Here is a 20,773-nt window from a genome sequence, read left to right on the forward strand (position 1 = left end):
TTCCACCCCAAACAGCTCCGCTTACTCCACCTGGCAGGGTACTCACTGCTGTGGGGATATAAATGAAGAGCGAGTAGCCGTAGACGCACACGATCTCCAGAAACGAGTAGGAAACGATGTTCATCACTTTGCTGTTTCTCCACATGAGGAAGCCCCAGAGAGCCAGAGGCACGAGCCAGGCATAGGCATAGATGATGGTGGCCGCGATGGACACTGCAAATGACAGACAGTTCTGTCTCCATCAAGCCTTTAGCAAGCACACTATCAGGATGCTTCGTGGGTTTTTTTGTTTGTTTGTTTTGTTTTTTCGAGACAGGGTTTCTCTGTGTAGCTTTGGAGCCTGTCCTGGAACTCACTCTGTAGCCCAGGCTGGCCTCACAGAGATCCACCTGACTCTGCCTCCGAAGTGCTGGGATTAAAGGCGTGCGCCACCACCGCCCGGCTTTTGTTTTGTTTTTTTTTTTTTTTTTTGGTTTTTCGAGACAGGGTTTCTCTGTGTAGCTTTGCGCCTCTCCTGGAACTCACTTGGTAGCCCAGGCTGGCCTCGAACTCACAGAGATCCGCCTGGCTCTGCCTCCCGAGTGCTGAGATTAAAGGCGTGCGCCACCACCGCCCGGCTTGTTTTGTTTTTTTGAAACAGGGTTTCTCTGTGTAGTCCTGGCTGTTCTGGATCTCCCTCTGTAGACCAGGCTGGCCTCGAACTCACAGAGATCCATCTGCCTCTGCCTCCCAAGTGCTGGGATTAATTAAAGGCATGTGCCACCTCCACCCGGCTGCTTCACACCCCTTTTCTGCTCTGTATTTCCTGGGTCTGGCACAGCACCTGACACACAGTAGGTGCTTTATAAATGTTTGCTGATCTAATGATTCCTTAGCATGTATCTTTGTGGTAGTGACCAGTCTCCTATAAGGTTTTGTAGGACTCAGTGACTAAAAACTACTAATTGAAACAACTGAATTACGTAACTGAAATACTTCAGAGAGCCATATCAAAACATGTCTAAGTACGCTGAACTTTTGGATCAAATAAAATCCAACTATTCCCCTGGAAGAACACGTTTTCCTCCCTAGCAAAACAAGAGCTGACACTGATTTCTTTAGCAAATGTATTAAAATACCCTGGGTACAGATTATCCTGCTCTGTGTGCTGTCTAGTGATCTATCTCTAAAATACAGACTTCCAGCTCAGGAGTGCCTGAACTAACCTCACTAGTTTCTTCCCCACATAAATAACTCTGCGTGGGCAGTAGACACGCTTGTTAGCAGCTCCTGGGAACCATCACTGGAAGGTCTCCTAAAGAGCAGCACTCCCAAGACTGTCTTCCTGCTTCTGGAGTGACAATTCTAGAGTAAGCTAAGCCAAGGCACTCACCCTTCCAATGTGAAAATCAGTGAACAATTCAATTAGCACCTCCTGCAAAAACAGGCCCCTCCTAGCAATTACAGCCAGACTCTGATTAAAACATGCCATTGTCTGTCCAGAACCTTGGAGGGCTCCATGGCAGCTTTTTCTCATGTTGGAATGCCCTTTTTGAGCCACATGCAGCTCTGCTAACATAATCCCTTTTCCTTGGGTGGAGAAGGGAAGGGGAAGGAAATTCTACCCTGGCTGTAGCTACTGCTTATTAAGCACTGGCTGGACATCAGACCCTGCACTCTAGAGCTTTACGAGGGGCAATGTGGTGTCTGAGGCAAAGCAGATTCCAAGCCATGGGTTCTAATCCTAGGCAAAGCAACTCCAGGTGGAGAGTTACTAAACCTTCCTGTTTCTGTTTCCTGTGGTGATGTATTGTGTACCCTAATAAAACTTGCTTGAAGATCAGAGAACAGAAAAAGCCACTGGATTAAACATAGAGGCCAGGCGGTGGTGGCCCACACCTTTAATCCTAGCATTTGGGAGGCAGAGCCAGGTAGATCTTTGTGAGTTCGAGGCCAGCCTGGTCTACAGAGCAAGATCCAGGACAGGCACCAAAACCACACAGAGAAACCCTGACTCGAAAAACCAAAAAATAAAATAAAATAAAAATAAATAAATAAACAGGACTGCCAGATGGTGATAGCACACACCTTTAATCCCAGCACTTGGGAGGCAGAGGCAGATGGATCTCCGAGTTCTAGGCCAGCCTGGTCTACAGAGGGAGTTTCAGGACAGCCAGGACTACACAGAGAAACCCTGTCTCAAAACAAACAAACAAACAAAAAAAGGTAAAAAGAGAGAAATAGAAAGATACATGGACTCTGGCTTTCTATGTCTCTCTCTCTCTCTCTCTCTCTCTCTCTCTCTCTCTCTCTCTCTCACACACACACACACATACACACACTTCTCTCACACACATTTACACAGAGCAAAGGAGGAAAAGAAAAGGAAGAATACATGAATGCACTCACATAAATACATGCCTTTATACATACATACACATAAACATGGCAATAATTATAGTTATTGAATTTGTTTCATATATACCACTATTCCAACCTCCTTACACATCAAAAACTCTTTTTTTTTTTTTTTTTCCTGAAACAGGGTCTCACTGTGTAGCTCATGTTGTTCTAGAACTCACTGTCTGGGCTAACCTTAGACTCTTCTCCCCTGACTTCTACAGGAATGAGCAACCACACCTGGCTTGACTCTTGGTTCTTAGAATAGCCCTATAATGTGAGTATTATCATTTCCATTTGCCAATGAGGAATCTGAGACTCGGAACATTGCCTAAGAGGGGAGTGAAGGGCAGGGCTGGGACCTGTGGCCCGTGTTCAGTTCTGGAGCCGGGGCTCTCATCCAGGCTGCACACAGCCTCCTAGCAGGGTGGTAGGGAAGGACACCAGGCCTTGGCAAACTCTAACCAGGCCAACCTTCCTCCACTCTGGACTGGATGTCACCTGCAAGTCCCTGTAACCTGTTTTCTCTTTACTGCCAACAGTGGTTGTCATTGTTTAAGATAAGAAGTTTAGTGATGGGTGTCAGCTCAGGGGGTAAGCACTTATGGTGAGGACTGAGTTAGGATTCCCTAGATGCCATTAAAGCTGAATACAGCGGTGTGAATCTGGGACCCTCGTGCTCCTATGTGGAGGCAGAGGCAGGGGACCCCTGGAACCTTACAGGCCAGCTAGTCTGGAGCAAGCAGCAGCCAACAGATAACTTCACCTCAAACAAGGTGGCAAGGACCAACACCCAGGGTGTCCGCTGACCTCCACGTGTGAAATGTGACACATGTGTTCACACTTATATACGGGCTTATGCTCGCACACACACACATGCACACACACAAGTCAAAGAAGAGTAGGAGAAAGAAAGAAGGACATTTTAAAGCCAGAATGTCATTTACGAGCCCACGCTGGGGTCCCGTTCTGTGTGGTCCTCTCTAAGTCTTGACCACTGCAGAGTTGTCATTAGCAAAACTGCCAGCGTCACAGGCACCCGTTTGGCGTAGTGACTGGTTTCCCACGATGCTCTAGGTGCTTTATAATTAGTGGTTTCAGGCATCTCAGCTAGCTGAGCCATCCGAACTTAAAGAACAATGCCTCTGTTGTTTGTAGTCCCCGGATAATGCAAACACTGCTACAGTCAAGACCTCAGGCACACCACTTTAGCCATTTTGTATATTTTTAGAATAAACGCCAATCACTCACTACTCAGTCTGAGAGCTTCCCTAAAAATCACATAGATTTACGACACTGTGGGTGTATGTGTGCCAGTGAACAATATACATTTAGGATGGAAGGTTATATGCAATAGCATTTTACCATGGTGGGGCGGAGGACTGTGGGTATACAGATGTGAGGTGGAGAACTCTGAGGTGGGAGCTGTATTTGAGAGCCGGGGTGCAGTGTCTAGAGACTGGACAGTGTGCTCAGAGGGTAAGAGCTCGGTTACAGACAGTCCACATCCGACACAAGTCACACTATTCACCTACCTTTTTGGAATTCGGGTACATAATGGTATGTCTTCTCTCCCAGATGGATTAAGAAGTTGGAAAGGTTCCCACTAATTGCTATGGCAAAGACCAAGGTGGCACATATCCAAAAGGGGCCTGCAAAGCAACCAGAAGACGCCGAGAGTGGAAATGAGTCACTTGCTGTTAGACTCCTTCAGAACCATTTCTCACCAGCCTCTTCCTCATCAGACAGGCAAGAGGAAAAGAAGTTTAGATGTAATCGACACTCACTTATTGGGAATGTTCACTTTCAAAAGGTCAAAACACAGCTCAGTAATTAGAAGCCTAAAAAGCAAGGGCAATCAGAATCCATGGCCAAAACACAGTCCACAACCAGGTGAATGAAGATATTGACGTACGGTTTCCCTTAGTAAAGGACCAAACAGGCACAAGCGTTTTTGTTAAGCCTTCAGAACACAAGAAGCAAAGATTACTTCCTGTCCCCAAGCACCCAAGTTAAGATCAGAGGACACATAGCTGAACCAGCCAGGTCCTTCTGCATTATAAAAGAGGAAAAGTGCAAGGAGAAGACTTCAGTCAAAAGTCAACTTGGGGGCTGGAGAAATGGCTCAGCGGTTAAGAGCGCTGACTGTTCTTCCAGAGGACCTGGGTTCGATTCCCAGCACCCACACATTGGCTCACAACTGCCCATAACTCCAGATCCAGGGGACTCAGATGCCCTCTTCTGACCTCTGCAGGCACCAGGTACACATGTGGTGCACACACATACATGAAGGTGAAACACTCATACATACATGAGAAAAATACATAAATCTTAAGGGAAAAAAGTCCATAACCTACTTAATCACCATCATTGTGTGTGCAAGTATGTGCACACACCCATGTGTTTGTGCATGCCTGAGACATACAGAGACAGAGCTGGAGAGACACAGCTAAATGCTGTCATTTCTCCTTTCCTTTTTTTTTTTTTTTTTTTGGACAAACTTATATTTTTAAAGTTTTACACATGTATATAATGTACAGTGACCACTCTCACATCCCACCCTCTCCCGTCTCCTTACAACAGCTGTCCGTCCCTCTGTCCCCTACAAATCTTTCTCACATTTGTGTCCTTTTGTTTTATTTTACACCGAGTTTAGAAGCTTAACCAGGGCCGTCCATGTGACCATGTGTTTGGAGTTGTCTCCTTCCCTTCCTAATGAAAAGGTGATTAGTCACAGCTGGGCATAGTCACACATGCCTGTAATCCATCCCAGCACTCTTGGGAGACAGAGGCAGGAGGATTGATGCAAACCTGGTCTACACAGTGAGTGCCAAGTCAGACAGACAGCCCACAAAACCCTCCTGCACAAGCAGTAACATAATAGTTCCAGGTCCAAAGAGAACACAGGGGAAAAGCAAGCACGCTTCCTTCCCTCGGGTCCCAGCTCTGCGTGTGTCTCCTGAGAGCTCCCGATGTTTCTAGTGAATCCTGCCAGAAACAGTCAACACACAGGAGCAGTGGTGTGGATATGTGTGTGCATGCATGTGCATGTCTGTGCATAGGCTATACAGATGACGAGACGCACATCTGGCTGTGCACCTTTCTATTCTAACCATCATCTCCCCTGGAGACACTCCCCGAGCTCCTCATGAAAACAGCAAGTTCTTTCACTGTGTGCTTGGTTTCTCTTTTTGCTCTGTTTGGTTTTGGTTTTTCGAGACAGGGTTTCTCTGTGTAGCCCTGGCTATCCTGGAACTCACTTTGTAGACTAGGTTGGCCTCAAACTCACACAGATCCCCCTGCATCTGCCTCCAAGTGCTGAGATTAAAAATGTGCACCATCACTGACGGCATGCTTGATTTCTTAACGCCATCCCTATCCCCTTTTACCTAGAAAAGGTAGTTAGGGGTCTGGAAAGATGGTGTAGCAGTTAAGAATACTTGTTGCTCTTGCAGAGGACCTGGGTTCAGTTCCCAGCACCTACATAGTGGTTCTCAACCATCTATAACTCAAGTTCCGGGGGATCCAACACCCTCCTCTGACCTCTGCGTACACCAGGTATGTATGTGGTGCACATACATATGGAAAGGCAAAATACTCATACATACAAGAAAATAAAACAAATAAATCTTAATTTTTTTTTTTTAATTGGGCAGTGGTGGCACACGCCTTTAATCCCAGCACTCGGGAGGCAGAGCTGGGCGGATCTCTGTGAGTTCAAGGCCAGCCTGGTCTACAGAGGGGGTTCTAGGACAGCCATGACTACAAAGAGAAACCTTGCACACACATACACTCCCTCCGCCTCAATTTTTCTTTAAAGTACTATGGGTCTTGGAAGACGACTCAGTCAATAAGAAGCCTGCCATGCAGGACTGACAATCTGCAACTGGCTTCCCCAGCACCCATGTGAAAAATCACACGTGGTAGCACATGCTGTAACCGCAGATTTTGGGGGGAAAAGGGACAGGAAACAGAAACAGTACATCTCTGAAGCTCCCTGAACAGTCAGATTAGCCAAATGGATGAGTTTCCGATTCAGTGAGAAACCTGCCTCAGAAAAGAAGGTAGGAAGTAGTCAAGGAAAGACACCCGTGTCAACCCAGATTTCCACACAAACACACAGGTATGCACACGTGTGTATGCATGCATGTACGCACACACAACACACATATACAACACCTCACACATAAAAAATTAATTTACTATGTAGAACAAACAATGATTTTTAAATTGAGATATTTAAATTTTTCATTTTCACTAATATTTGGCAGTATCTTTGGAGCTAATTTCAGACATCTTGAAATATCATAAAATTAATAAAATTACTGCATCTGGGGAAAATCACACAGATGGATGAGGGCCTTTCAAAGGCAAGTGTTGACTCCTGAAGGTAGAAAAGGGAACTGAGGCAATGACCCCCCAGGGGCCACCAATATCAGCTTCCCACAATTCACTTGCTTCCTCACCAGAGTGCAGGCTCCGGGCTCCGGTCCAGGGTAAATCCCACAGTATTATTTTAGCTTACTATACCACAAGAGACATAAAAATCAAAACAAAACATAGGAAACCTCCACTACCAAAAAGCTTTGCTAGGGCTGGAGAGATGGCTCAGTGGTTAAGAGCACTGGCTGCTCTTCCAGGGGACCAAGGTTCCATCTCAGCACCCACAAGTGTCTGTAATTTTAGTTCCAGGGGACTTGATGCTCTGGCCTCCACAGGCACCAGGCAGGCATGTGGTACACAATGTATACACAGGCAAAACACCCATACACATACAATAAAATAATAATAATAACAATAAAGTTTTGCTAGGCCATCCAAGAACACAAGTGGCCAAACAGTATAGTGTCATATGACTTGAAAGCACAGAACATACACAGCATGCTCTCTGCTAATATTTACTAAATACACACACTACTGGTAGGCCCTGGGCTAGGCGCCTGGCACACAGCAACGTGCTATGGGGACATAGTCCCTGCCTGCAGTACATCAGGAACCACATGGAGGTACTGTACAATATCTAGTCTTAGGAGTCTGCCGGGGACACACCAGAAGGGTGCCAAACCTAGAGCCAGGCCTGTCCCAGCTGGATCTAAAGAAGAGCAGGAGTTTCAAGTGAAGAGGTAGAAAAGACTGCTGAATCTGGGCCAGGCAAGAGCATGCACAAAGACCAAAATCAAGGAAAGACTGTCAAGGTCAAGGGGACAACCAGAGGTTGCAGACGGACAAGGTCAGACCATGGAGGGCCCGAGGAGTCCTGTTTGAGAGAGGGATTTATCTTTCAGCAAGAGGAAACCTGGTGTGGGAGGCAATCACGCAGCCACCCCTCTGTGTAAGTAAGGGATTGGCTCCCGGGTGCTGAAGGACACGCACATCGTGGGATGCTCAAGTCCTTTTGTATAAACTGATAGACTGTTTGCACATCATCTCCACACAGCCTCCCGCACACTTCCATCGCCTTCAGATTACCTGTAATACCTAATGCAGTGCCAGTGCTACGTGAGGTCATCTACTGGACCATTTGGAGATGATGACCAAGACCCGTGTGTGTGAGCACAGATGCAGCATTTCCCAAACTTACTCCTGAGCTCTGGTGGGTTGAATCACAGATCAGATCCTGGGGACAAGGAGTCCACTGTACCCGTGGATGCCGTGCCTGCCATTCTTTGGCTGTTCTGAGCCCTAAGCTAATAACACAGACACTTCAGGCCTAAAAGGCCACGGATACCTGCTTACCACTCTGCCTGTTTAACTCCGATGCACGCACTCACCCTCGGACAGAAGCAAGAAACCTGTCCTAGCTTTAAGCTGTCTTCTGAGGTATTTTTAGACTCCTTCTCTCCTCACCGCAGGCTTTAAATGAACCCCCAACTGCTTAAGAACAAAATCTAAATCCCTCAGGCTGATAGAGAAGGCCCATGATGATCAAGGCTCAGTAACCTTTTTTCCAGCTACCTGATCCAGTGTCATGCAGCATACACTCACCCCAGCTTCTTCCAGGTTCCTTCATTTTGCCTTCTCGCTCCCCATCTCCTCCCAAATCCCAACTCTTACATGGTGGAAGTGGAATGAAACCTAAATTTGGGTTATATTTATAATGAAGGGCATTTCTAAAATTATTATATATTAATTTTATTATATTCAATGTTTTAATATATAGTATATTAACAGAGTGTTGCTAATATTTAATGTATTATTATATGATTGATTTTATATTGTGAAATATTTGTAACAGAGAAAACAGCAAAGAATAATAAAATGAACAGGTGTCTGTACATATACTGCTTTAAAAATATCTTTTTAATAGGGCTGAGGAAATGGTTTGGTAAGTATCTGACGTAAAAGCATAAGGATCTGAATTTCATCTCCTACCCTCATGTGAAAGGCCAGATACAACCATGCACACTTGTAACCCACTACTGGGGAGACTGGGTAAGAGGGGGCCTGGGACTAATAGATGCTGGGGAGACGGGGTAAGAGGGGGACTGGGACCAGTGGGTTCTAGGGAAACATGGGCAGGAGGGTGACTGGGACCATGACCAGCCAGTCTAGCCAGGTCAACAAGCTCCAGCCTCAGTAACCCTGCCTCAAATAATTAAGTGAAGAGAAACTGAGGAAGACACCCATACTGACCTCTGGTCTCATCTATGGGAGTGTGCACAACTGTCAATGATATCAAAACAGCATTCATAGCCTTCGGCAGCTTCCTCTTCATTTGTCATTATTCTGATATCTATCCATGTTGATGCTTACAGAGCTCACTCTAAGAACTACAGAGATCCTGTTTGCCTCAAAGAACAAAGTGAAAAGCAACCTAGGAAGACCCCTCATGTCAACTTTGAGTCTTCACATACACACTGGAGTGCCCCAAATAAGGACACACATGAGGTCAGATGACAACTTTTGTGAGCTGGTTCCTTCCTCCACTGGGTTTTCAAGATCAAACTAAGGTCATCAGCCTTGCACAGCACATACTTTGACCCATGAGCCATCTTGCCGGCCTGGTCTTGATTGTTACTTTGACTAGATTTAGACTCACCTAGGGAATGCGCCTCTGGGCGACTGTGGGGACATTTCCAGAAAAGACTAACTGAAGGAGAAGAGCTGCCTTCAGAATGGACAGCCCAGCATAGGGAGTCCAAGGAAAGAAGAACGTCGCCATCTTGCCTCATCTCCCCTCAAATACAAAAGGCCATAGTGTGCAGCCCTTTCCTCAGGAGCCCTGGGTGAGCCTCTGCGTTTTCCTCGATAGCCAAGGAGTCAGGGGTCACAACCATTCCTTAGCCCGTTTTAGACTCTCAATGGAGAGCCAGTCCCCCGCCCCGCCCCACCACGCACCCTGGAAGCTGAGAAGGAACTCAGTACATGAGTGACAAAGTATAAGAGAACTGGATCAGCCACTTTTCTATGGCTGTGATAAAACACTGTGACCAAGGCAACTCAGAGAAGGTTCACCGGGCTTACGGTCCATCGCCATCACAGTGGTGAAGCGTGGCAGCAGCTGGCATTCTGGACCACAAGCAGCCAGCAGAAAGAGTGAACTGGAAATGGCATGTGGCTTTTGAAACCTTAAGGCCTGCCCCCAGTGACATACTTCCTCCAGCAAAGCCATACCTCTTAATTCTACCCAAACAGCGCCACCAGCTGGGGACCACGTGTTCAAATGCCCGAGGGACTATGGAATACGGTCAAACAACCACAAAAACCTACTCCACACTCGTCCTACACCACCCAATCCTCCACGGAGGAAAATCAACAGCACTCAGAAAGCTTCATCTTCCTCAAGCCGACACTGACGTCACCTGGAGCCTTCCAAAGGACGACTAATAATTGCAGCTGCAGCAAGAACATAACATGAAATTCCGTCCGCCCCAAATTCTTTGCAAAGATTGTCACTAAATCTCAGAGAGTCAACTAAAAAAGTTGTACACCTTACTAACAGTGAAATTCTCTAACCGTCCAGGCAAGCCTCCCGTTTACTGGAACTTACCAGGATGGGGCTGACAAGCCAAAGGCACTGTACATACCATAGAGATCTGGGTTGCTGCGGACATAGAGTCTCACAAAATTCTTCCCAGGAACCGGCAGCAGAGACCCTTTTATTCTGTCGAAGACCTGCAAGGCAACACAGCAGGAATTCCACTGAAGGTTAATTTTCCTTAGGATTTAAGCTATTCGACTAACTGCAAAACTGGAAGTTGGTTATTTGAGTTTTGTAGCAGAGTTTTCACATGCAGGAAGCCTCTGTGCTTCGGGAAGACCACGTCCAGTACACTGGCTCTCACAGGATGCTTGCTCCATCAGAAGAAACAAGTCCCCCTTACGGAAAATAAAGAGCCAAGCCAGTTCACAGACCTGGTAAGTGTCCACATCAAAGAATGTCTGATAGTATTCAAACGTCCAGAAGGGAGAGCTTTTCTTCTGGCCGGCCAGTAACTGTCAGAGGGAAAAAGAAACAAGGTCAACTCCAAACACTCCCAATTTCTTCTTCCTTTTCTTTTAACTATTTACATGCATATATATTTATATTTCATATGTATGTACATATATTTCATATATATGTGAGTATATATAATCTGCACGTATACCTGCACACCAGAAGAGGACATTGGATCCCATGTGACTTAGTTAGGGTTTCTACTGATGTGAAGAGACACCATGACCATGGCAACTCTTATAGAGGACAGCATTTAATTGGAGTAGCTTACAGTTTCAAAAGTTTAGTCCATTATCATCATGGTGGGACATCGTGGCATACAGGCAGACATGGTGCTGAAGAAGGAGCTGAGAGTTCTACATCTTGATTCGAAGGCAACAGGAAATGAACTGTCTCACTGTGTGTGGCTTGAGCATATATGAGACCTCAGAGCCCAACTCCACCATAACACACTTCCTCCAACAAGGCCACACTTCCTAATAGTGCCACTCTCTTTTGAGGTCATTTTCTTTCAAACCACCACACCCTGGGAACACAGTTATAGATGGTTGTAAGCTGCCATGTAGGTGCAGGGAATTGAACTCGAGACCTCTGAAAGAACAGCAAGTGCTCTTAACATAAATTCAAGGACTCTTTGCTGTCTTAAACATCTATAAGGAGACAATATGCACAGGTCTAATGCATGTTTCCATAACTTACTGGCCTATTAAAACAGTTTCTTTCTGCATTTTATTAAAATATATAAGCATATAGGAATTAACAGGAAAGAGAATATTTGGGGTAAGAAAAGCTTTTGTATGTAAAATTAGACCGTGCTCTAAAGTAAAGGATTTTCCTCAAAGCAAAATGAGGAATGAAGACAAAATCAGAAGCCACAGTGCTCTGTGTAGGCAGCTGCATAAAAACAGTTTATGCAAGTGATCAAGCTAACACTAAGCCCAAGTTACTGGGGGGCTGGAGAGATGACCCAACAGTTACAAGCACTGGATGTACTTGCAGAGGACCTGGGTTTGATTCCCAGTACTCACACAGTGGCTCACAACCATCCTTAACTCCAGTCCAAAGAAATCCAAAACCCTATCCTGGCCTTTTTGGGCACCAGGTATACATAGGTAGACAGAATACCAATAAGCATAAAAATTCGTTTTTTTTTTAATTAAAAGTTGTTGAAAACTATTTTCCAAGATTAAAACTTAATACACTGGCATAAAACTAAAATCTATCCTGAATGTTTAAATGAACAGATTTTGGGGGGCTGGAAAGATGGCTCTGAGGTTACGAGTACTTGCTACCCTTGCAGAGGACCTGGGTTCAATTCCCAGCATTCCCATGATGGCTCACAACTGCCCCTAATTCCAGCCCCAGGAGATGCAGTGCCATCTTCTGGCATCCTTGGGCATTGCAATCATTTGGTGCACAAACACATACTGGCACATAAAATATAAATAAATACACCTTTTTTGAAAAAGGAACAGATTTTCTTAAACTATTGCTTTGCATTTAGTAACAGTTAACTTTTTGGATTTTTACATTTCATTTTTATTTATGTGTATGTATCTGTGTGTTCACACACATGCATGCAGGTACCCACAGAGACCAGAAGGTGCTGGATCCCCTCGAGTTGCAGTTATAGGTAGTTTGGGGTCCCCTGATGGGGTGCTAGGAACCAAACTCTAGTCCTCTGGCAGAGCAGCAAGTGTTCTAACCACTGAGCCACCTCTCTCTAGACTACTTGGTTCTTTTTAGGTACTATGTCACATACCCAAAGGCCACTGGGTCAGTAAAAACTGCCCTGTTCCCTGAACTTGGTTCCTATCCCGTCAGGCTGGCCCTTTCACGGCTGTAATTTTGTTGGTAACCCATCTTCAGTCCTGGCCTCTGTAAACATTTTTGGCCCAGTTTGTGTTTCCTAGGTTACAAGGATCCCACCTAAAGCTAACATTCAAGGGCTGAGTCCAGCCCAGTCCAACAAGAGGGACGAGAGGCCAAGGCCTGCTCCTGGCGCCCTAATTAGACATGGAAACCTCTAAGGAGAGCGCGAGACAGGGAACCGCCAGCAGCCTGCAAGCGAGCAAAGAGAAATAACTGGAAGCTATGGGCAAACGGGTTAAGACTAGTGACCACGAATATGCCACTCACTCTGACCACAGACAGGACTGCCCTTAGACTTTTACAGTTTTGTTCTCTTTTTATTTGAGATAGAGTCTCACTATGTAGCCTAAGCTGGCCTTGAACTCCTAACCATTCTGCCTCATCCTCTGGAGTGCCTTGATTTCGGGGACATACAACCACGCAGGCTTCCCTGAGCTTCACTGCATGACTGATGTAAAACGTCAGTGGGAGCTGTAAAACACACACACACACACACACACACACACACACACACACACACACACACACATGCTGAGCCATGAACAGAGCTGTGGAGCTGCACTGAGTTTCTGTCCTTTCCTAGAGAACACAGACACTCCAAACCTTCCCTCCGAGTGAGATGTACCCCCTGGCTCCTGGCCACTCTCCCAGCGGGGCGGCCTGCGGCCCACTTCTCCAATGCCTGCTCTGCAGTCTTCCGGATGGCTTTTCTAGAATAGACACTCACCTTCCCCTCACTGCAGGGTTAGTCTGCTGGTTTCCATGCCACTTGTGACAAAGGACCCACGGGGCTGCTGATGGTGCCCCAGAGCCGCACGGTGAAGCCACTGCTACACACTGAGAAAGTGTTCCTCTCATGGGTTGTGGGCACAATTCAACACACTGAAGAAATACTGTTCTCCCTCACACACCCGATTGGAGGGAGGCCTCCACGTCTCTCTGCGGCCCTCCTGCTCTCTCCTTCCGATCAGATGGAGGCCTCCACGTCTCTCCTTCACCCACACCGTCTCCCAAGTCCTGCTTAGTGCACTCCCACTGCTTCTAGTCAAGACCATTTTGCTTGGCTCTGGCTGCACTCTAGTCTGTCTTCCTCCAACTTATATTTAAGGCCACCAAATACAAGCTATCTTTAAACTTACCCAGATACATGGTCTAAATTGTCCACTGGCTCCTGATGATTTTCAGAATGTATGGGAACTCACTGGGAATGGATGGATGGATGTAAACTCACTGGGTCCTGGCCTGTCTGTAGCCTCACCTCCAGCCTTCACACATCCTTCGCTCCAGTGCAGAAGACAGAGGCTGTTCCTGGCTGCACCACGCTCTTCCACACCTCCATGACTTTACTAAGACCCTTCCCCTTGCCTCCATCCCCTCTGCCTATCTTCTTCCCCCCCGCCCCCTTCCCTCTTGGATGAGGTGTCACTGACCCCGGAAAGCCTTCCCTAACCCCTCCTCTGCTCCCCTGACCCACACACCCACAAGGGCTTCCCACAGGTGATGGTCTGTTTACCTGTCTGTCTCCCCCAAAAGGATGTCACAGGTCACACACCTTTGTGTCACCACTGCCTGGCACTGAACCCGGAACACAACAAATACCAAGTAAACACATGGACTCTAAGCTCTGAGCAAGGAAAAGGGAAAAACTGAAAGGCAAGCTCGAACCTCGGTCTCGTCAGAGTCATTGTTTCCCAGCAGCTCATCATCCTCTTCTCTCCCCGAGCTTCCTCGGGGTCTGGCTGGGTGTTTGGAAGTCTCGTCGGGATCCTCAATGCTTATCGTGGTAGCATCTGGGTTTGCGGCTAGCAAAGTGGCTCCATCGCCAAATTCTGAAACCAAGCAAAGCGCAAAGGCCTGGAGACCTTCCCACACTGGCAGCTGGGTGCTTGCCACCGGGGGAAGCCCTGGTGCTGAGGATGGAGCTCAGTGGTAGAGCACACGACCAGCATGCCCAAGGACCTGGCTTCCAGCCCTCATGCTTCTTGACTATCTCAGCTCCGCCATGAACCTTATCAGAGGAGCTGAACCAAAGCAGAGGAGGCTTTGAAAACAAGCTCAGCACTAGGGAGGCTGAAGCTGGAGGGTTTCGTTCAAGATCCACCTGAGCATACAACACACTGAAGGAGGGGTGGGGAGTTTTATCTAAGTCTTCAGTAGGGTACCCGATCCACCTAAACATCTCTGACTCAACTAAGTCCTATATAATCACCATAAAAACCATGAGGACCAAAAACCAAGTGGAAATAAGAGAATAAAAATCACTTAGCTTGGCCGGGCAGTGGTGGCGCACGCCTTTAATCCCAGCACTCGGGAGGCAGAGGCAGGCGGATCTCTGTGAGTTCGAGGCCAGCCTGGTCTCCAAAGCGAGTTCCAGGAAAGGCACAAAGCTACACAGAGAAACCCTATCTCAAAAAAACCAAAAAAAAAAAAAAAAAAAAAAAAAATCACTTAGCTTATAGCCAGGCGGCGGTGGCGCACACCTTTAATCGCAGCACTTGGGCAGAAGCAGGCAGATCTCTGTGAGTTCAAAGCCAGTCTGGGCTACACAGTGAGTTCCAGGACAGCCAGGACTTTTATACAGAGAAACCCTGTCTCAAAAAATGGAAACAAAGCAGATCACTCAGCTCCATCACACAAAGGCAAACACTAGGAGATCCTGGTTGGCTTCCTTTCTTTGCACAGCAAGATTTTTGCCAGTGATGATCACTCTGTCATACAACAAATACTTACCTCAGCCGACAGGGTCCCAGGTCCTGCTATTTGGTGTGCTAATATCTAACAAACAATTCTATAACCTGTTTTGTACACTGGCGATTATATAGAAATAATGACCTTTGTCTTTGTTTTTTTCAAGGCAGGGTTTCTCTGTGTTGCTCTGGCTGTCCTGCGACTCACTCTGGAGACCAGGCTGGCCTTGAACTCACAGAGATCCACCTGCCTCTGCCTCGCGAGTGCTGGGATTAAAGCCTGTGCCACCACTGCCTGGCTAACAATGACTTTTTATGTTATAATAGTTTTTTTTTTAAGTATACAAGAAATGACAGTGTAGACAAAGCTTTTAGGGGGCGACTGCGGGAAAGAACACACTATGACATGGGACGATGCCATGGTGACATCCATTACTTCCCAAGCTAACCTGAAAAATAAGTAAACAAAGGAACAAGAGAGAGAAGAAAAGAAAAGAAAGGAAAATTAGAGAATATGAGACTTTGGGGACTACAGTCTCAAGATGATCACTAATTAGTACAACCACTAAGTCATCTGTGTGTGTGTGTGTGTGTGTGTGTGTGTGTGTGTGTGTGGTGTGTAATCATCTGCACATGTATATCTGCATATGTATGGAGGAGCTAAAGTTCACATCAGGCATCTTCCTCCATCTTTCTCCACTTTATTTATTGAGGCAGGCACTCTTAAAGTCATTTTTTTTTTTTCGGTTTTTCGAGACAGGGTTTCTCTGTGTAGCTTTGCGCCTTTCCTGGGACTCACTTGGTAGCCCAGGCTGGCCTCGAACTCACAGAGATCCGCCTGGCTCTGCCTCCCAAGTGCTGGGATTAAAGGCGTGCGCCACCACCACCCGGCGAGGCAGGCACTCTTACTAAACCCAAAATTTGTCAATTTGGGTGACTTAGGGTTTCCTATTGCTGTAAAGAGACACCATGAGCCACAACAACTTTTATAAAGGAAAACACTTCATTGAGGCTAGCTTACAGATTCAGAAGTTTAGTCCATTATCATCATAGCTAGAAACATGCTGATATGCAGGCAGGCATGGTACTGGAGAAGGAGCTGAGAGTTCTACATCTTGATCCACATACAACAGGAAGTGAACAGTCTGCCACACTGGCCACAGCTTGAGCATATATGAGACCTCAAAGCCTGCCCCCACAATGATACATGTCATCCAACAAAGCCACACCTACTCCAACAAGGTCACATCTCCAAATAGCATCATTCCCTATGGGCCAAGCATTCAAACACATGAGTCCATGGGAGCCATACCTATTCAAACCATGACATCAGGCTAGATCAGCTGGCTGGCTTACCTGAGGGAATCCTGTCTCTGCCTCCCTAGGGCTGGGATTCTAGATGGCTACCACACCTGCCCACTTCCTTCATGAGGTTCTCACACTTGCATGGCATCTGAGCCATCTCCCCAGCCCTAGGCCAGCTTTTTCAGACTCTTGGACTATACTGCCAAATTTGTCCTGAAGAACCTTCCTCATTAACTCCCACCAGCAGCGATGGAGACTTCTCTGAACACCCCAACACTCTGATTAGCTGTGCTGAATGAAATTCAGGACAGCACTAGAATTTCTTAGCCCAGGCTCGTCTCAAACCTGCAATCCTCCTGCCTCTGCCTCCTGAGTGCTGAGTACAGGCAGGTACTACCATACCTAGCTTACCTCTGAACTTCTGAAGGCCTGAGGAAGCAGCAGAGGTCATCACTGTAACCCACACTGTAACTCACAGGTTCCAGCAGTGGAGTGGAGTTCTTAGCTCAGCTCACTCTTAGTGCCCACAACTCCATGAATACTTCATGCAGAAAATCAAAGCAACAACGTTTAAGAGGCAGGCTACTGCCAGGTGGGTGGAGGTGGTGGCGCACGCCTTTAATCCCAGCACTCGGGAGGCAGAGCCAGGTGGATCTCTGAGAGTTCGAGGCCAGCCTGGTCTTACAAAGCAAGAAGGACCTGGGAGCAGACAAGGAAGTGTGTGCATGTGGACTGGCAGCAGGTGGCACCCTCTGGAGTGTAAGGTGTGTATTCCACATACTCTCCTCTGTGCTGGGTCAATTTCAGCCCCTTGAGCAAGGCTGGGGGGTGGGGGGAGGGAGGGTTCTGACAGTAATGTTTTTCCGCCCCGACATCCTGGCCTATCTGAAGCTCTTTTGCTTCCAGATGGAAGTACAGTGACTTCTGCCAGAAGGCTCCTGAGCTCCACCTTGTCATCTACCATTCTTCCCCAGGACAGCCTTCCGGGCCATCCTCAGTACCACGTGCTTTTTTCTGAACCCAAAGTCCTTCACACCAATTTTTTTTTTTTTTTTTTTTTTTTGGTTTTTCGAGACAGGGTTTCTCTGTGTAGCTTTGCGCCTTTCCTGGAACTCACTTGGTAGTCCAGGCTGGCCTCGAACTCACAGAGATCCGCCTGCCTCTGCCTCCCGAGTGCTGGGATTAAAGGCGTGCGCCACCACCGCCCGGCTCCTTCATACCATTTTTATAGCATCATCTTCATCGCTGCCCGCCTCCTCTCATGTCACCTTGGGCTAACAAGCTCTGCTGGCCAGTCTGTGATCTGGAACACAGGCCAACCTTTAGCCTCTCTCTCTGGAGAGAGAGAGAGAAAGTTAAACCATCTCCCTCCCTCGGCAGGGGCTTTGCAAACACTGTTCACAATGCTTGCACTTCCTCGCACTGTATGTCTAAACAGCGTGGCCAACGAAGGGCTCTTCGTTGAAGCAAGGTCTGAAGAAAGCAAGGAGGAGCTGTGTGAACTCTCTGGAAGTCACAAAGGCCCTAAGCTGGGACTCTATGAGGTCACAAGCCCCGTGTGGCAGGGGAAGAGTGGGAAAGGACACGAGCTAAGAGAAAACAATGAAAAGATCAGAGGTAGTCAGTGGAGCCTGGTTTTCAAGCTTCCACTCCCAGTGAGGCGGGAAACAAGGAGCTGAGGAAGGCTGGACTATAATTTAGACCCATAGTGTCCAAGGCGCCCTTGTACCCTGAACCTGATGGGATGGTGAAGAACAGCCGGATACTTGTTTTTATATATGTGTATGCATGTGTGTCTGGGTGAGGGTATGCCACCTGTGTGCAGGTGCCTGTGGAGGTCAGAAGGGGGCATTAGATCCCCTGGAACTGGATTTACAGGCTGATATGGATGGTGCTGGGAACCCAACTCAGGTCCTCTGGAAGAGCTCTTACGGGTACTCAAATACAAGATGCAGAATTATGGCTGTGACAGTGTTTGCCCAAGAAGTTTACAACAGTGTCCACACAGCAAGTGCTTAGAAAACACAAGGCAAGGGCTATGCCCAGTTCATGATGTCTGCTGCCAATCAGAAGACTTCTGTGAGAAATATAAGCAGCTGATTGGCCAAATTAGAAAAACCTGGGTGTGGCCAACAGCCTCTTACCACTATGTCTGAAATAAGACCCTTGAACCTCTCCATCAATAATGAAATCCACTGCCTTGGCAGCAGAAGCTATGGCTGTAAGATAAAGGTGGGCACCCAAATGCCATACCTTCAAACTGCAAGTCATCTGCAGCTGCCATTCAGCCAGAGGCTCTGGTCCCAGGGGTGAGGAAGAGAATTTCCAGGGGTCTAGAACGAAGAAATAAATAAGCTTAGGAAAATGGAACAATCTGCAAGAAATCATACCAAAAGAAAAGTCCATAGCCAGCTGTGGTGAGTGGCACACACATTTAACCCTAGTGGCAGGCAGATCTCGATGAGTTTAAGGCCAGCCTGCTCTGCAAAGTGAGATCCTGTCTTAAAAATTAAAAATGTATGTACATGTCTTTGTCTTGTGTGGCGATGGGAGTCAGTTCTTTCCCCCCACCATGGGGGTCTCAGGATGGACTCTGACCACACCTGGGGACAGTAGCCTATAACCTGCTGAGCAATCTCCCTGGCCACGACTGCTTTCCCTTCCCTATTTTCAGTGGGGACTGATAGTTTATATAAGGATTACGGCTAAGCATCAGCTACTAATAAAACTGTTATAAAGGAATGGTTGCGGTTGCAGGTCATTTGAGAGAGTGCTTTGCCTAGCATGTTGGAAGTCCTGGGTTCAGTACCCAGGACCTGCAAAATCTAGTGTATGCCTGTAATCCCAGCACCGAGGAGGTGGAGGCAGGAGGATCAGGAAGTTTAAGGTTGTCCTCACTTGGTGAGGCCCTTGTGGGTTACAGGAGGCCCCATATCAACACAGAAGAGCCTGGCTGCAGGGGTCGCTCACTGTGTCAATGTTTGGGGACCAGGTGAAGCCTGGAGATGGGAGCAAGTGGAAGGGAGCCTAGGATTGGGAGGGATGATGGGGAAGGCACTCCAGTGCAGCCGGTTTAGGGTCTCAGAGGCTGTGGTCAGACAGACCTGGGTTTGAGTCCCGATTCTGTTGCTTCTCTGCTGTGTGTGCGCTCCTCGAGGCCTCAGCTTCCTCATCTGTAAAATGGGTTCATGATGGTGTCTAGATCATTCTATAAGATAGTGCCCCTAAGGAGCTTAGCGCAGAGCCAGGCAATTAGCAGCGCTTGAGTGTTGGCTGGCGACCCTGCAGTCAGGGACCCCGGGATGCACAGGCAGACTTGGGGGAGGGGGAGTGCTGAGCAGCAGTGGCCCAGGCGGGCAGGAGATTCCCCAACTGGCCCAGAAGCCCCGACGGCCTCACCTCGCAGGGAGAGGGTCCAGCTGTCCAGGGAGGGTTGGGGCCTGGGATGCTCAGCACTAGTGGCCTTCCAGCGGGTTCCCGGAAGCCGGAGATCCGGGGGAGGGAGGGGATTTCTCCGCCTCCTCCGGGCAGAGCACCGCCCCCTCCCTTAAAGCAAGCGCGGCCTTGGAAGATTTCCAGATGCAGAGACTCTGGAAGACGGGTCCCGCCCATCTCGTGGGACTTAAAGAGACAGGCACAGTAGGGAGCATTCTCAGGAGTTCGGGAGTGTTTTACTCATTATTTATACCTTTTTCTTATGCAAATATAAAAGAGAGCAATGAAGAATAATTGAGGAAAGGAAAAAAAAAATTTGATCACCAATTCGAGGTTTCTCTGGAAAATTTAACCAGCGAGGAACGGTCCATAGCAGTCTGGCTTGTGAATAAAAGGAGTTTTTATCACTGTTCACGTGAGCGATGGCTAGGGATGGCCTCCCTCAGCTGTGCCACCCAGGCGTCTGACAGTCAACTCGAAAACGGCAGGACTCAGCAACACTGGCGTGGTCTGGCAAGCGACCTTGTGGCCAGTCTCCTGCCTGGGCCTGGTCAATGTCTCCGCCGCGGTCCTCATGGAGGAAGCTACCTTCTCCTCCTGTGTTAATCCCCTGGGCTGCCCTCTGCCCTCGCCTGAATTGCTACTGTTTTCACATCTT

General features: G+C 47.6%; 1 protein-coding gene across 2 annotated transcripts in view; it reads right to left on the bottom strand.

Moving 5' to 3' along the window:
• The window catches only part of Yipf1 (Yip1 domain family member 1), a 30,786-nt gene extending 10,573 nt beyond the window's left edge, over positions 1 to 20,213 (bottom strand). Inside the window, exons 1-8 of one of the 2 annotated variants that reach the window (XM_052717477.1) lie at positions 20,080 to 20,200; positions 19,785 to 19,853; positions 18,934 to 19,013; positions 14,354 to 14,517; positions 10,735 to 10,815; positions 10,407 to 10,494; positions 3,915 to 4,031; positions 47 to 213 (exon numbers count right to left, since the gene is read on the bottom strand). In XM_052717477.1, the coding sequence (XP_052573437.1) occupies positions 47 to 213; positions 3,915 to 4,031; positions 10,407 to 10,494; positions 10,735 to 10,815; positions 14,354 to 14,517; positions 18,934 to 18,964 (648 nt within the window). In that variant the 5' untranslated portion in view covers positions 18,965 to 19,013; positions 19,785 to 19,853; positions 20,080 to 20,200. Of the gene's footprint in view, positions 1 to 46; positions 214 to 3,914; positions 4,032 to 10,406; positions 10,495 to 10,734; positions 10,816 to 14,353; positions 14,518 to 18,933; positions 19,014 to 19,784; positions 19,854 to 20,079 lie in introns of both variants that reach the window. The other variant, XM_052717476.1, reaches the window with a different exon arrangement.
• Positions 20,214 to 20,773: the final 560 nt, after the last annotated feature.

Source organism: Peromyscus californicus, unplaced genomic scaffold (assembly GCF_007827085.1).
Source record: "Peromyscus californicus insignis strain IS unplaced genomic scaffold, ASM782708v3 Scaffold_5__1_contigs__length_169319896, whole genome shotgun sequence".
Classification (NCBI taxonomy): Eukaryota; Metazoa; Chordata; class Mammalia; order Rodentia; family Cricetidae; genus Peromyscus; species Peromyscus californicus.